At 49.8% G+C, this 15,984-nt stretch overlaps 1 protein-coding gene across 1 annotated transcript; it reads left to right on the top strand.

Moving 5' to 3' along the window:
* Positions 1–734: 734 nt before the first annotated feature.
* On the top strand, positions 735–10,083 carry LOC104510569 (calcium-binding protein 39-like; the record flags this gene model as incomplete). The annotated part of the gene is made up of 3 exons (XM_010152860.1): positions 735–800; positions 1,485–1,628; positions 9,360–10,083. Coding segments are annotated over 3 exons (390 nt in total), but the record flags the coding sequence as incomplete, so codon positions are not given.
* Positions 10,084–15,984: the final 5,901 nt, after the last annotated feature.

The raw sequence follows: 15,984 nt of genomic DNA on the forward strand, positions 1-15,984 counted from the left end.
AAAATTAGTGTCTCTGCTAATCTCTCTTCATACTGAAGCAGTGCACTGGAACAGTCCCCATTCCACATTTATTTAACATTTACAATTTATAAGTATAGATCGTGGAAGTGAGCATTTTTTTAGACGATTCTTAGACAGCAGTGTTGGGGTTTTTTGCTCGTTTGGTAGATGGTTTGAACATATCATAGCTTCTCTCTTAGTCTTCTTGATCATAAGATTCCCTTGGCTCAATCCTGCCAAAGCCAGCATGGGCTAAGCTCCCAGGGACCCTCGTCAGGCAAAGGGCTTTAAGGAGTGAGGAGGGTACTGAAGGCAGGTGAGGTGGCACTTCACAAAAGGAGCTTTTGGCACCAGTTTGGGGTATTGTATTAAATCACAGAAAGTCATGACCGTGGTATGAGTGAGTGGGTGTTATCACCCACGTGTCCTGGCAGCAGATTCACCCTCCCCTAAGAGAAGGCTGTACAGGCATCAGCTTACTTCTGTCCTACTTGGCTCACACCAGCTCCTGTTACATCCAGTCCATATGTGGTATCCCCCTCTGCAGTATTTGGAAGAGAAGTGTTCCTGGGCATTAACTCACTGCATGATATCCAGCCAAGAAAAAACGGGCACGAGAGCTGGGCCTGGCATTGCAGTGAAGTGTTGGAGGATGGCACTGCTGTGGCCTCTGCTGCTCCTCTGGGGTGGGAAGGACGTGAATCAGATGCATTTGTGTTTTCTTGTTACTCTAGATCTTTGAGGATTATGAAAAACTCCTTCATTCTGAGAATTATGTAACAAAGAGACAATCATTGAAGGTAAAGTCAAGTCTCTCAGTATTTTCCTTCTAAATTTGAACTCCACATTACGCAGAATATCCAGATGCATGTATGGCAACGGAGCAGCCGTGTACATTCTAACAACAAAGAAATAAGTGCTTGGCATGCTCTTCTTATGATACGCCAGAGCTCGCTGTGCCTTTGCTCTCCTGGATCTCTGGTGAAGCATTGGGCCGTTCCTATGGAACAGGCACTGTCATTTTTCCTCTGACCTCCAGTCTGTACTTTGATTCAGAACGTAGCTTAAAATGAACGTGAGAGTAACGTGATAGTAGTCTCTGTCTGGTGCTGCTTGCTGCTACAGCACCGAGTCTGACCTGACCTGCAGGTGGGACCAGATAGTTGTGTTAATACAACATCCAGATGAAAAAAAGGTGTCTCTGTGGGGCAGCTGCACTGCACTTGATTCTGTCCTAGTTAGCTCCTACCACACCCACCCCATATGTGGGATCCCTCCCTGTAGTATTTAGATGATGAACATTGCTGGGCGTTAAGTAACTGACTGCATGATAACAACTCTGGTTACTACTTTTTAAAAAGGTAGGGACAATGAAGCTTTTTAGGCAAATGTTGGAATGTGTTGCTGCTTCCTTTGCATTCAAAAATAATGTGGTGAACTGAAAAAAACGGGATTTTTTTTTTTTTTGGTAATTGTGTCTCCAGCTGCTGGGTGAATTGATTCTGGACCGACACAACTTTGCCATCATGACAAAATACATCAGCAAACCAGAAAATCTGAAGCTGATGATGAACTTGCTGCGAGATAAAAGCCCCAACATTCAGTTTGAAGCATTCCACGTGTTCAAGGTGAGCTAGTATGAGCCGTAGAGGTGGCAGACTTTCTCTCCTCATAAAAGTCTCTTTCCAGCTGGGCAACAGAAAGCCCAGAAAATTAAGGCAAAAGCGGGGGTTCACAGTCACTTCCAGCATTGAGAATGTCTGAATTCAACACCTTCGTAGCACTTGGCCTCTGATTACTCTTTGCTTTCCTTCAGGTGAGATCTAAAGCAGCATCATTTTGGTTTGGGCTGAGGGTAGTCAGTCAAGTAGCGATGAGGTGGATGCTGCAGGTAACAAAATACACAGCTTCTGGGTAGTATCCAACTCTGAGGTCATTTTACCATGTGATTCTGGGTAAAGATAAAAAAAGATAAAAAAAAAAGGTCTTAAAACTCTACACTAAGACTGAAAGTAGATGTTGCTGGTGCTCTGCATCACTGTGAACAAATCTGCTTGTGAAGATATTAAAAAGATTTGGTAAATCTGAGCTCGAAATGAGTTTAATCCTTCCGTCCTTTTGCAGTGATCATTAATGCAGTCTTAAACAATTACCAGACCCAAGCAGCGTCCCTTTTTTCATGATGATTAACGATGTTAAGTGAAAAGTTTATCATTTTCCTGGCAAAAATGGGACAAAGGGTGAGTTGGATTATTATTATGCAAAACTATATAATAGTAGTTATGCATAATTAACTACTATTTGGAATGAACACATTAATTTCAAACAATGTAAACAGAATTGTTAATTGTTAATGCTTTTCAGAGGAGGGATACTGAGCCTGTAAGGATATCCCTTCCCAACATAAGGGGGGAGGATAAGAAGGATACCAGGTCACACCAAAAAGCATGCTGTTGGAAAAAGGTTACGTCAGCCTCCGCAAATTCAGGGGGACTCGCTGAGTTTTGTACTTCTGCCATTTCTGATTTGGAAAAAAGCTTTCAGATCTTCAGTGTGGAGGCTTAGAGGGTGTGCAGCTTCTCTAAAAAGCTTTTAGGTTCCAAAAAAATAAAAGCTTCGAGGAGGATTAGGAAAACAAAAAAATGCCCTTCCTGAAATAAGCAGCCTGGTAAGCTGTTCCCTTGCTGACTTCCTCCATAATCAGCTGAACCACCGTAAGTAACTTCTCCTCCTTATCAGGGCTATGTGGCTCCAAGATAAGTGAGCCGCCAGGCTCCAAACATTTGCAGCCTTTGAGGTGCCTATGGAAGGAAGGCATCAGAGGATTGGGCTCTCTTAGCCACTCTGTGAATAATTGCCAGATTTTTATGCATGAAACACATGAGTTGTTGTTGCTGAAATAACGATACACACAGCCCAGGCCTTGGGAACAGCTGATTTTGCTTATTTTAAGAGGCATTTGAAAGGATTTGAAGTAACTTTGAAGGATTCTGGTGTGCACTCATGTCACCCATTGCTATTGCTCCCATTCTGCCTTCCCATTCCTCCCTTCCTTTCCTTTTCCAGTATGTTGCATCCCGTTTCCGGTTAGAGTGCAGATACTGTAGGCTCAGCCTTGCCTGACCACTTGTAATTGCTGCCACGTGGACATAACGCCGAGGCCTTGGGGTGGCCGGCAAAACAACCTGCACAGTGGTAAAAGTGCGTCTCTTCGGTCCGAAGGGTAAAACTCTGTCCTCAGATGCCAACCTCAGTGGGACATCGTTGGGTTTTCCCGGCGGTGCCCGTCAGCAGCATTTAAGTGGGTGCCGTGGCATTCCTCACGCTCTCTCACATGCGTAGTGCTCGTGGCAGGGGAGCGGCAGACTTGGAACAGAACCTGCTCAGGTGGGAATTGCTTGTTCATAACCACCACTAGCACACTAGAGTTAGGATCATGGAATCTTTCAGGCTGGAAAAGACGTTTAAGGCCATCACGACCAACCGTGAAGCTGCAGCAGAGCTCCCTTTTAGGTGCCCACTGAGGATCTGGGTTAGCTGGATGCAGAAGCGTTCAGCTTCTCCCCAGCGGGCAGGGTGGTTATAGGGTCTGGTATACAAAACTGCATGGGGAATTAGCTTTTTGGAGCGGGTCAGAGAAGATCCTTTTCCTCCGATTTCACTCCTTAAATTGAATTCTAACTTCTTGAGGACTACTAAAGGATATCCTTAAATATTTAAGACAATGGGGGAAAACCCTACTGGCTGGTTGTGCCCTGTTCTGCAGTGTCCCTGCCTCTGCCTCCTGTTTCTGAGTTGGTGTCCCTCAGCCCGGTTCTCTTGTCAGCTATAATAATTCCATGCTAATGCAACTGGGAGAGGAATCTTGTCCTCAGCCTGTAATCTCATAAATTTTAAACCATGCCTGCGTTTTTAAATTCTGCTTGCAAAATACCTGTGCAGTCCTGGCTGAAATTACAGTAGACTAACCTCAGTGATGTAAAATCAAAGGTCTGCTGAGGAGTGGATACTTGCTGCTCTGTCTGAGCTGCCAAAAGATTTGGGTTTAAATTACCTGACTTAGATGTTGCACCAGTTAGCCACAGCCAAAATGAAAAAACGCTTCTTTCGTAACCATCCAGATTCCAACATTCCCATGCCCCAGCTGACCCAAAAAAAGGCATATGACTCTTACTTCCGTGAGACAGTTTTGAATCTTCAATAATTAGAAATTGCAAGAGATGAAGATGATGAGCACCTCTAGTGCAAAAAAACATTTTGCAGGAACATCTCATGGTGAAAATGCCAATATCCCTGCAAGCTCTGAGAACATTTCACTCATCCAGGTTGCTTTGGGTGAGAAATCATAGAATCACAGAATGGTTTGGGTTGGCAGGGACCTTAAAGACCATCCAGTTCCAACCCCCCTGCTATGGGCAGGGACACCTTCCACTAGACCAGGTTGCTCAAAGCCTCGTCCAGCCTGGCCTTGAACACTTCCATCCACAGGGCCGGGCCATCCACAGCTTTTGGACGGGCCATGCACAGCTTCTCTGGGCAGAGAACAGGCACTTGCAGTGCCTCCTTCCATTCTTCATTGAAGAGATCTTCCTCCTAGCTCCAGCTCCTGAGCAAAATGGAGCTTCTCCCTTGCGGTGCCAGCCTAAAGGCCTGCAGCTGCTTTGTAAAGGTGGATGTTCCAGACCTTGTGTGCGTGAGGTTTAGCCGGTATTTAGTCATCAGGAAAAGCTAACATGCCTCATCCCTTTCCTCCTTCTCCATAAATAACCCAATGGGGTCGCCTAGCCATGTAGGCTTTGAGGGTCAGCGGTTCTTCTCTGCGTTGGTTTCCGTGGAGAGGTCTCAGTCTGGAGCATGCACACTTTGAGGATCAAATACTGGGAAAGGCTCTCCAGCTCCTGTGATGGGTTTGTGACAGTTCTTAGTGGAGCCTGCTTTCTGTTTGCCTGCAGGGGAGAACAGATCTTTCAGATGTAGTGAACGTGGTGCAGGTATTCCATTAACCTTTACAAATAAAGGCTAATAACAAGCCCCCTTGGCTTTCATGTAAACAATGAGATTAATTTGAGGAAAACACCCTGTAGTGGTGAGTGGGGATTATGCAACTTTCTTGTTCTTAGGCAGACATTTAGCAAGATAGATTTTACCGTTTACATCTAAAAATAGAATGGGTACGCTGTGTTTTGTGACCTCAGTTTCATTTTTCCATTCCCTTTGGTGTGCGTGACGGAGCTGCCTCCTGCCGCTTGCTCTGCAAGTGGGCTCACACGGCTTGACCACGCTGACCGTCTCCTCTTGGGACGAAGCTGGAACCACGCTTGTGGGGATGTGTCCTCTCTGTTTCTTAGCTGGAGAGTTTATAGGGCAAGAAGTGTTAGGTGAAGCTGTATTTTATAGCTATTGTGCTGTGAGCTACGTGAACCATAAGGCACTTCTGTGTGCAGCTTCCTGGCACAGTAAAGCTGTGTGTGACCCCGGAGTAAGTCCTAAAATACTCAATCCAGGGTATCCAACCTCTGCAATCTCTTTTGCTCTGCTGCAGTCCCAGGGGGTAGCGAGGCCTGGTTATTAACTGTGAGGAAACAAGGTCAGGTTTCTCTGATCAAGTGGTTTTGGTATGTGTGTAAAGAAATACAGTGTATGCCTCTTAATGGAGAAGAGACCAACAGTTCCACTTTGGACAACTTTTGAGGCATCAGAGTTGATTTTCATTCCAGGCCCTTTGCAAATATTCACAAAACGGTGCTGTGCAGAAACAGCTATTTTTTAGAGTTGGCATTTTAATATGAGTACTCTCTTTATTTGGGGTCTCTGTCTCTCATCTATCTGAATTAAGGGCTCTAGAACACGCAACCTTTCCTAATAAAACCAGAGGTGAAACAAAGTTCTCTGTGAAGTGTTTTAGCTTCAGTCGCACTTCATTTGAGCAGAAATGTTCCAGATAGTGTTAATAATGATTTTCTGGTTTCAGGGATTTATCTTCTCCTCTGTGACAACACAGAGTTCTGAATGAGGGGGGCTTTTTTAAAAGTAAAGTCTTACGGTGGTCCTAATCCTGGGCTTTGGGAAGCTGAGTAGTTGATACTGGCAGAACTGATTTTGTTTGCTTAGCTGAAGTACTGAATAACATTTCAGGAATTTTCTGGCCCTTTAACATTCTCTCTTTACGAGTCCCTGTTGACACTGAGCAAGACTGGCAGTCAAGATGATCTTTGTTTGACTGTTCAGTTTTACAGTTTTGCAAGGGGAAGATTATAATCTATAAATAATGGAGCAGGAAGATAAACAGGATGTGATGTCTTCTATTAAACAAAGTTCTTTTATTTGCTATGGTAATACCAGTTGTAGGACCAATATTAAATGCTGCTATTTACTAGGATTACCACTGAAACCTTCCAGTTTGCAGATCAGTTAGCTTTTGCAAGGAGAATGATTTAGATCTCTTCATTTTGAGAGTCATCCTTCAGCTATCTTTATAAGGAGGCCTAATATTCATAGAAGGAAGATGTTCAGAATTTCAAGGTCAGGCCTTCTTTAGTGGATTTTGGGGGTCGGAACTAAATGATCTGTAAGTTCCCTTCCAACCCAAACCATTCTATGATTCTATCCCATCTGCACTGTAATCAGATTATTTCTGCAAATGTGGATGCTGCCAGCATAATTGATGGTTTTCTTCTCCTTGTCACAAAGTGGGAACTTGAACTCCAACATAAAGGAATTCCAGGAAGTAGTTCTTCCCGGGGAGGGTGGTGAGGCACTGGAACAGGTTGCCCAGAGAAGCTGTGGATGCCCCATCCCTGGAAGTGTTCAAGGCCAGGCTGGATGAGGCTTTGAGCAACCTGGTCTAGTGGAAGGTGTCCCTGCCCATGGCAGGGGGGTGGGAACTAGATGGTCTTTAAGGTCCCTTCCAACCCAAACCATTCTATGATTCTATGATTCTGTGATAAAATCCTTTAATGAAGATCTGTGGTGGTTACTGTCCTTGCCCGTAAGCTTACGTACTGCTTTTCTCAAAGGAAGCTTGTCCAGATGACTGGAGGCTTATTCCAGTCCAAATCCTGGAAGTATCCAGCCTCCCTCAGCGCAGTGACCTGCTGTAGGTCAGCACATGGGGAGCAGCATCGAGCTGAGAGCGTGAGCTGCCGCAGTCTTGGCCAGAGCCAAACATTCGTACCCAGGAGATCTCAGGATTCGTGTTCCTTAGATAAGGTACAGACTGGAAAGCTGTAAAGTACATTCAGTAGTGATTTACATCCCCAAACCCTTTATTTCCCAGTCTTAGGGGACCCGGTGCATCAGTAGCAGCACATCAGAGTTGTGTGCAAAGCAGGGGATGTTGCTTTCAGATGCCGCAGGCAGCGACAGAACAGTCAACTACTGCCAGTCCCTCAGGTGTAGTAAGAGGTGCCAACTGGCTGGCCAACCCACCGATAGGTGCCTCCCGGTAAGACGTGGTGCTTTGAGTGCTTGGAGCGTCGCGCAGGAAAGCTGTTAAGAGTGGCTGCTCTGAAGGGATCCTTGAGACTGTTGGTGCTACTCTTGAGAAGTTTTAGGTGGCAAGTAGGCATAAAAAGAGATTATTAGAGATTATAGCTCAGGGTAATCAGAGAAAAGCAATGTGGAGGCCTGTGTAAAGACAGTGTGGATAACAGTAGATACTGTCATAAGGACCACGGCCTGGCCACTACATCAAGGAAAACTTGTAAAAGACTCGGGATCTGGGTGCAGAGGTTGCAACTCCTTCCCCAGAGCAGAGGGAAAAGTACCTTGAAGAAGGGACTCCTAGAAGCGACCAGAGGAGACAAAAGCATAGGCAGGGATTAGAGATCTTATGGCATCAGGATCCCAGGGTGTAAGAGTAGATGCTTTGCCTCATCTTTATGGAATAAGAAAAGTAGTCTTACCTCCCTGTCTGGGCAGAAGTACTTGATGAGGCACTGTTGATGTGTCCTGAGCCCCATTCCTTCCACATATTCCCGATGCGAGGCATTTTCCGCACGGCTTGCGTAACATCCCCAGACTGGGCAGCATGAAGCCTAACGGCAGGTCCAGCCTGAATCCTGTCCCAGGCCTTACCAGGTGTTGTTTCTTGGGGGTGTGGGGCTGTAACCCAGCCCCCCAGAACGGTGTGTGCCTGTTCCTCATCCCGTAACACGGCACCTCCCTGCGCAGCTGGACGTGGCCCAGGTTTCCATGCGGGCACAACCTCAGCGGAGACAAATGAACCTGCAGAAGAGCCTCAGGTCTGGAGCCAGCGGCTCCAGGTGGTGCCGCCTGCGGTCGGCCGGACAACATGCCATTCTGTACTGTCAGCAGATGTTTTCATTCTGGTTTGGGCAGGCTTGGAGGGAAACTGGACGTTTTCCAGTTCTGTCCATCCATTCTCGTTGGGTAGAGAATAACTCGATTTATTTATGTCGTTGCACAAGCGCTCAGGCGGTGTTTTGTTGACCAACCATGGTAACCTCGGTGAGAGCCAGATGTGAAAGCTCCTCCTGGGGTTCCCCCTTGCCCCGTCAGCCCCTCGTGACCGACGTCCGCAGAGCCTGCATCGCTGCAGCATCCTGAGGTCCCTGGGAAGAGCTTGTCACCGCTGGCCTTTACAACCGGCCTTAAGTTTCCGGTCCTCAGCCAGCACGTAAGGTTAAAGAAACAGTGTCACGGTGTAGGGGGTCGTGTTCAGAGCTGGAAAACTCTGCGGCTTTAGGCTTTACAGGAGCAAAAATCAGAGCACGGCTAGGTTTAGCCTTAAAAAATACCATTTCAGACCAGCGAGTGCTGGGCTGGCCGCGCCGTATCTGTGTCTCACGTCACCTGCCTGCATTGCCACCCTCCTCTGCTCAGCCAGGGTAGCAAAGGCACCCAGCACCCCACGGCACTCCTGCTGGAAATTTCCATGCTCCTGTGAATGGATTAGGCAGAGGGAAGTGGAGCCTCTGACATATTTTTCCAAACCAAAACAAAGCTGGCAAGTCTAATTTTAGGCCTGGTTTAGTATGGAAATGATATCAGTACTGACACAAAGCCTTTCCATTCTCCTGATAATTAATTTCTGTGTATTGAAGTCCTGCACGTGGAAGAGGCTGAGAGCTGACAGCCTGCTCCCAACAGCCGGGTTTGCAGTCAAACACCTTTATCAACAAGGAGCAAAATCAGAGGAGAGCGCTGCCCCACGCCGGCTTTGCCGCCGTTTGCTGTCGAACCAACGTGTTTGTCACTGCTCTCTCTGTGCCTCGGGACAAGGTGTGGAGCAGCGGAGTGAGTGCCTGAAAATAAGTTACGGGGGTGTTGTGACTGATGTTCTCTCTCTTTCTCTCTCTCTCTCTGTCTCGCTGTGCCTGGTTTTGTTTGCATGCTAGGTTTTTGTGGCCAGTCCAAACAAAACACAGCCTATTGTGGAGATCCTGTTGAAAAACCAACCCAAGCTAATTGAGTTTCTGAGCAATTTCCAGAAAGAGAGGACGGATGACGAACAATTCACTGATGAGAAGAACTACCTGATTAAGCAAATCCGAGACTTGAAAAAGCCAACGGCGTGAAGAACTCCTCTTGTTTTCCACTGTAGGCATTAATCTCATTTGTTAAGTTCCTCTGTGTCCCTTAAACACCACAATAGTGCTTGAGAAGGCACAGCAAGTGCCTGGTTTTTATTTTGTCTTTGTTCCTAGATGTCAAGAGTATAGGGGGCTTTACATGAAAACTAAAAACCACAAAAATCTAGAATAATATATTATTTTTAATCAAGACTATAATTATTTATGTCAGTTTAGAATCTCTCTGTAATAGAAGCTGGTTTGATGGATTTTTCGTTTGTGCTGAAGAAGAACAAACCTCTTTGCTTAACCTTATGAGCGAGCTCAAGCTCGTGGTGAGCGCACAGAGCGGGTCTGCGGGCTGTAACGCCGTTCCTTTGCACCTGTAGCCGTGGCTGTATTCTAGTGCTGCGCACACACACACACGACTGTGAAAGAGTACGTTCGTCTCTGGAGTTAGCTGTGCTTAGAGACTGGGTGCTTCAGTCGAAACAGTGGGAGATGAAAAAGCAGTGAAAGGTCACGTTTTTGCTTTATTTTTGTGTTCTTTCATCTTTTAAGTTGTCTTTTTCCCCTAGATCAGAGGTTTTCTGTTCAGTGCTAGGGAATGGATGAAGACATCAGCCAAATGAGCTGTTTCTGCCTGCTTCCCATTTTCCTGTGCGTGATCCGCCTTGTGCCAGAGCACAGGCTATTCCCACCAGCTCCCGAGAAGACTGACGAGGAGCAGCCCCAGGTACGCTGTGCCCATGTACCCCCCGCTGGGAAGAAGGCAAAAGCAACCCCCCTCTGTCAAGGCCCATGCTGGATTGCTAGTTAAGTCATCCTGCATCTACTAAAATCAGCAAGAAGCCTGTCCCCAGTTTCAGTGGGAATAATTCTGGGTGGTGGGCAGAGCTATGTGGCTGAATCGTGCCAAGTGCTGAGCCCCGGAGCGAGAGGATGTTCCTCAGCATCTTCCCGTTGGGATTCAAATCGGGGCGGTGCGAGGCGGGGTTGAGCCGAGTTCAGCAAGGGGATGCTGAAATGGCCTCAGCTGGGGTCCCCGAGTCATGTGGGAGCTGCAGGTGCTCTCAAAGCCGGGAGCATTTACTGGGTACGTAGATCGAGCATGGGAGGGCATTTAGCAGCCCCAGGCACCAAAGGCTACTTGTGGTCTGGCCGGTTCCATCCTTGTTCATCCCGGTGTGAATTCAGGTTCTGCACTGAAGCTGTAGGAGGGGGAATCGTTGCACTGTTAGTATTTTAAATTTAATAAGCTCTGTGGTCCAAACAGTGTTCCCCAGGTGTGTTTGAAGAGTTTTTGGGGTCTTTTGTTTTCTAGCAGGAAATGAAAATGTTACTCTGATGCTTTATTAGGAAGTGGAGTTTGAGAGCAGGGAGCGGGAATTTTTCTGGATACGCCTAAGTTCTGAGTTTTCCTATTTGTTGTAAGATAGGTATCTAGCTGAAACTGTAGCTAGTGCTTCGGTTAAAAAGGTGACACTGAACTGTAAAAACAGAACAAGACTTTTTCCTTCCTAAAACTGTTGTATGTTGGGGTGACCGACACTTTAATTTATGTGCTTTAGAAAAGGGAGGAAACGGAACAAATTGTGGACTTGTGGGTTTTTTCAGATGTCAGATACACACAACAAATGTACATCTTAGTTGCCTGGAATTTAAAAAAAAAAAAATTATATATTTACAAGCTATTAAAGGCATGATTACTGATCACCCTTCGTTTCTACACCTGGTTTTTTGCTCTTGCCTTTCTGGATAGCCAGACTGGGCCTACAAGGAAGCTGGAGGGGACTTTTTACAAGGGCCTGTAGTGACAGGACAGGGTGTAATGGGTTTAAATTGAAAGTGGGGAGGTTTAGATTGGATATCAGGAAGAAATTCTTCCCGGAGAGGGTGATGAGGCACTGGAACAGGTTGCCCAGAGGAGCTGTGGATGCCCCATCCCTGGGAGTGTTCAAGGCCAGGCTGGATGAGGCTTTGAGCAACCTGGTCTAGTGGAAGGTGTCCCTGCCCATGGCAGGGGGGTTGGAACTAGATGGTCTTTAAGGTCCCTTCCAACCCAAACCGTTCTGTGATTCTATGGAAGTGTGATCCTCTGAGATTTGGAGCCTGAAACCGACGGGTGGTTGGCTGTGCTCTGAGCCCCAGGGGTAGGGCTGTCTGCAGCGCTGGATTAGTGCAGGGACGTGTGTCCGTGGTCTCAGCCTCCCTCTGGACTCACATGAGAACATCGGGCTTCCAGCCCGTGCTCGGAAAAAGTGCCTAACGGGGTGTTGCTGGGGAAGGGCTGCCTGGACGACATGAGGGTAACCCGTGCCGGCATGCCCGGCGCATCTGTGAGGGCGGTCGGCGCGGTGAGACGCTCTTGTCCGCACGCTCTGGACACCCAAGTGCAGCTGCAGACGCCAAAACCTAGGACTGTGACGTGAGGAGTGAGGTTGCAGCCGCGCCCCCGTGCTGGCGCGGGCAGAGCTGTGTCCCGAGAGAGCAGAGTGCTGGGCCCCATCCCTGCAAAGGCAGCCTTTTCCAGTGCCAGCAGTCTGCTGGGAGCGGGAGTAAGGGATGAGTAAGGGGTGAGGAGGGCCTGTGAAAAAGGGGTGTGTGTACATCTGTAGGAGAGAAAGGGAGTGGCCTTACAGTAAAATGATGTGCCAGGCCTCTTGCAGCTTCTCCTACAAGAAGCCAGTCTTCGATAAATATTGCCAACACAATAGGGAGTCTTCCCCCAGCTCAACCTGCTTCTCTCTTTGAAAGAAGAAAAAGCAGAAGAAATGGTGAAGACGAAGCTGAGCACTATTGTATTATTTCACAGCAGGTGGGGACACAATGAAATGACAAGGAGGTCTTTTCTAACGCAGCTTTGACATAACACCAGAACTTCCAATTTCCTTTGGTGCACTCAATCAATGTGGTTCTTCTGCCTAAGCAACCGTTCCTTCCAGGAACTCACCATTTCTCCGGAGTTAGTATCCCGGGGGGAAGCTGTGTGACTGTGGGACACAGTTCATCAGAGTCAGGACAGGGAAGAAGATTGTAGTCTTGGAGGGAGAAAGAAGCTGGAGGACATTTGGGCTGCAGCCTCTCCATTCCAATCCCCACCCAACATTCAGGGGGGTTTGGGTCATACGAATGAATCTCTGCCAACGTGCAGAGATGATCCTGCACATAAATCCTTACGGGATAACAGCGGAGTGCCAGGAATCTTTGAACCGTAAGCTTGTGTCCTGGGATTTGGGCAGCTTGTGCTACTAAGAAAAATCTGATTAGAGGCTGTAATGGCATGTGCACGAGCAGGTGTGAACCCGGGGGGAGGATGCAGGGCTCCGGCCTTCAAGAAATGTGGGCGTTAAGACCGCTTGAGCCTCTTAATCTGCGTGCTCCGGGGACGGGATCAGCTGAGAAGGAAAGAATGCCTTGGACCTTGTAATCTCATGATAAAAGCACGCGCATGCAGGAGCGGAGATCTGGATCCCATTTGTCCTCCAGCGCCTGCTTTGCTTTGTCCGTGAAACTGGAGCAGGGCTAAGAGAACCCAGGCCTCTTTCCAAAGGGTGCAGTGATGCTTGGTCGGTAGGGAGCCTTTTTCTCTGGGCCAGCAAATGCTTCGTTTCGCTGTCTGAAGTAGAAGCTCTTTGACATTTTGGCTGGAAGCCCCTTCCTGCAGAATGCCTTATGCCTGGCGGGGCAGGCCGTTACGGGGCAGGGGGATATGGGTTTGATCTCTGCAACGTGAAAGGGAATGGTACCTAACTCTCCTTCTTGTCTAAGCGCTCTTGCATAAAAATACAGGTTTCCATGGCCTTCCACCATTTTCAGACTTGCATTTTGGCACCTGCCCCTTTCCTTGCGTGGAGCTCACTCTGCATTTGCCCAGAGCACTGGACTTGTACACACAGCCTGCGGCTGAATAGCATCCAACACCGGAGGGCTGTGTAGACCATAAGGATTCGTTGCATTTACTGACAAGTGATGAAAGCCCGCTCCATAGCTCTTCAGCTGATGGGCCAGAAGTGGCAGAGATTCTGCCGGGCTGCAGTGCTCCCGGGTCTGAGCAGGAGACACCCAGCCCGCCCTGATGTTCGGTGATGGATGCAGCCTCCTCAGGGCCTTCGCTGCTGGAGCCCGAGCGAGACCCGCTGTGGCCTGGCCAAGAGAAGGAGCTAACGGTGCTGCCACCCCAGCCCACGCTGAAGGAGAGGAGGAGCAATCAAACAAGCAAGCCCTTTCCCGTGGCGTGGGCTGTGAGTGGCTTTGCAGAGCCGCAGTAAAAACCACCTTTCCCGCCTCAGGCTGTGTCACAGCACGAGTGGCAGGAGCACGGGGAAAGCCTGTGCCTATGGCGCAGCAGCAGGCCGTGCCGCAGCGGGGAGGGGGCTCCCCTCGCCCAACACCCGCAGCTATCAGATTAGCATCGGCTGGGTGTCCCAGCACACGCTTGAGACAGCGTTCTGCCTTGCGTCGTGCAGCTGAACGCTGTCACTCACCGCTGCCGCGAGAGCCCTGTGCTTGTTCTTCATCAGCCCTGCTGGGCCTTAGCCCCAGGAACGCATGGCACTGCCCTGGCCATCGCTGAGACGTCAGATCCCTCCTGCCGCGCTGCACATGAGGGATGGCTCAGGTGCGTGTCCCCTGCCACCTCAGCCTCCTCCCGCCCTCGGTGCGTGTTCCCTGCCACCTCAGCCTCCTCCCGCCCTCGGTGCGTGTCCTGTGCCACCTCAGCCTCCTCCTGCCCTCGGTGTGCCAGGTTTCCTTCTCGCTAGTGCTGCCTGTAGGGGCTGTGAGCCTCTGCCCCATGCGCAGGTCTGGGAGTGAAGCTCCCTTGTCCCATGGCCAGACGCCTGACAGCGCTGTCAGGCCGTGCCAGCAGGCACCACCGTCGGGGTGAGGTTTCACAAGCTGCTGGGCACAGCGGGCACCTCACCACCAAGGTGCCAGGCAGGAACAAAGTCTCTGGGCTGCATGACAGGCACTGGCCCAGTCACGGCGCCATAGCCCAGCTCCAAATAGTTAAAAACCCACCCGACTGCCCGACGCAGCTCTGCTGGGGAGAGCTCCCAGCCTGCTGACGCATGGAGTTCCTTCTCCCGAGGACACCGAGAAGACAGGACCGCGCCTCTGGGGCCATGAAGCGCTCAGCTCATGAACAGAGCCCCTTTATCTCCGACTTGCTGGGTACGCTGCCTCCGCGAGCGCACAGCTTGGGCAACGGCCTTCCCCTCGCTTGCAGAACAGCTGGCTGGCAAGGGTCTGGAGCGGATTTAAAAATACCCTTCTCCAAGCAGAGCACGTCGCCTCTGTTCAGAGCTTCGTGCAAACACGCGGCCAAGGGTTCGCTTCCCCGCAGGCGGCACACCCCTGCCCAGCAGCTGGCGGGGAGCAAACAAACCCCTCATTTGCTCGGGTGGGGGGTCAGATGCCCAACGGGCTCTGCAGGCGTGGGGCAAGCAGGAGCCTGCAAGGAGCAGGTCTCAGGAACTCCCGCGGGGGAAGTGGCGAAAGGCACCTCCTCCCTGTTTTAAAGCTGGGCCCAGGGGAAGAATGATGCTCACAGATGGACTCACCTTGTGCCCCAAGGAGTGTCGAGGGCAGAGCCACGATGGCCTCAGGTGATAGAGCAGCCTCTCGCTTGGGGCAGTGGCTCAGGCTTCCTGTCAAAGGCTCAGAGGGAGGAGACACCGGGACAGGCCCCCTGGCAGGCAAGAAAGCAGTATCCCCAGGGGATGGCGGGCGATGCTGTGGGGAGAGAGGCACGTGTTCATGCCAACAAAAGGCCCGGCTCCCCCGCTAATGAACACCTCTTCTAGCCGTGCGGCTGGGCTCCGCTGCTCCTGCGGGGGCTTGCTCGACAAAGCTGCTTTGCCCCACGATGGGGATGAAGGACGAGCAGGAGGTGAATGTACTGCTTGCACTCACAATATTTTAAACACCTCCTTCAGGTATTTCTCCAAGGACACTGGGGAGAGGGAAAAATGTGCCTGTGCTGGCATCTGTGTGCCACGTCCCGGTGGCCTGGCTGTTGCTAAAGTTCCGGTTCAAGTGCTTCACGCTCTCCCCAGGCTTCGTCAACCTCTTATTTATTTACCCAAGTCAGAAATCTAGCTGCCCTGGGGGGCGGAAGTTTACCGGCAAAGCAGTGAGGTGACGGCACCAGGACCAAAGCGGAGAGGTTGAACAACGAAGGCGAAGGAGAGAAACGCGCGCAGACTGCAAAAGCTTCGCGCGTCTGTGAAGATGCCTCTGCGGTGCCAGCGCCCCGCATGCTGCAGGAGTCCCGTCTGCGCTAAGGCTGAACAGACCCCACCCCTTCACCTGGGCATGCCCTGCGGCTGGTGCCTTCAAGAACAGCAGGTGAGTCCCAGCCTGGCTCCTCGGGAGAATGTTCAGGTACGCAGAGCTGATACTGGGGAGGGCAGAAGATACCGCATCCGGGGCTGTATCAGGAGAAGTG

The sequence above is a fragment of the Eurypyga helias genome, unplaced genomic scaffold (assembly GCF_000690775.1).
Source record: "Eurypyga helias isolate BGI_N326 unplaced genomic scaffold, ASM69077v1 scaffold36855, whole genome shotgun sequence".
Lineage (NCBI taxonomy): Eukaryota > Metazoa > Chordata > Aves > Eurypygiformes > Eurypygidae > Eurypyga > Eurypyga helias.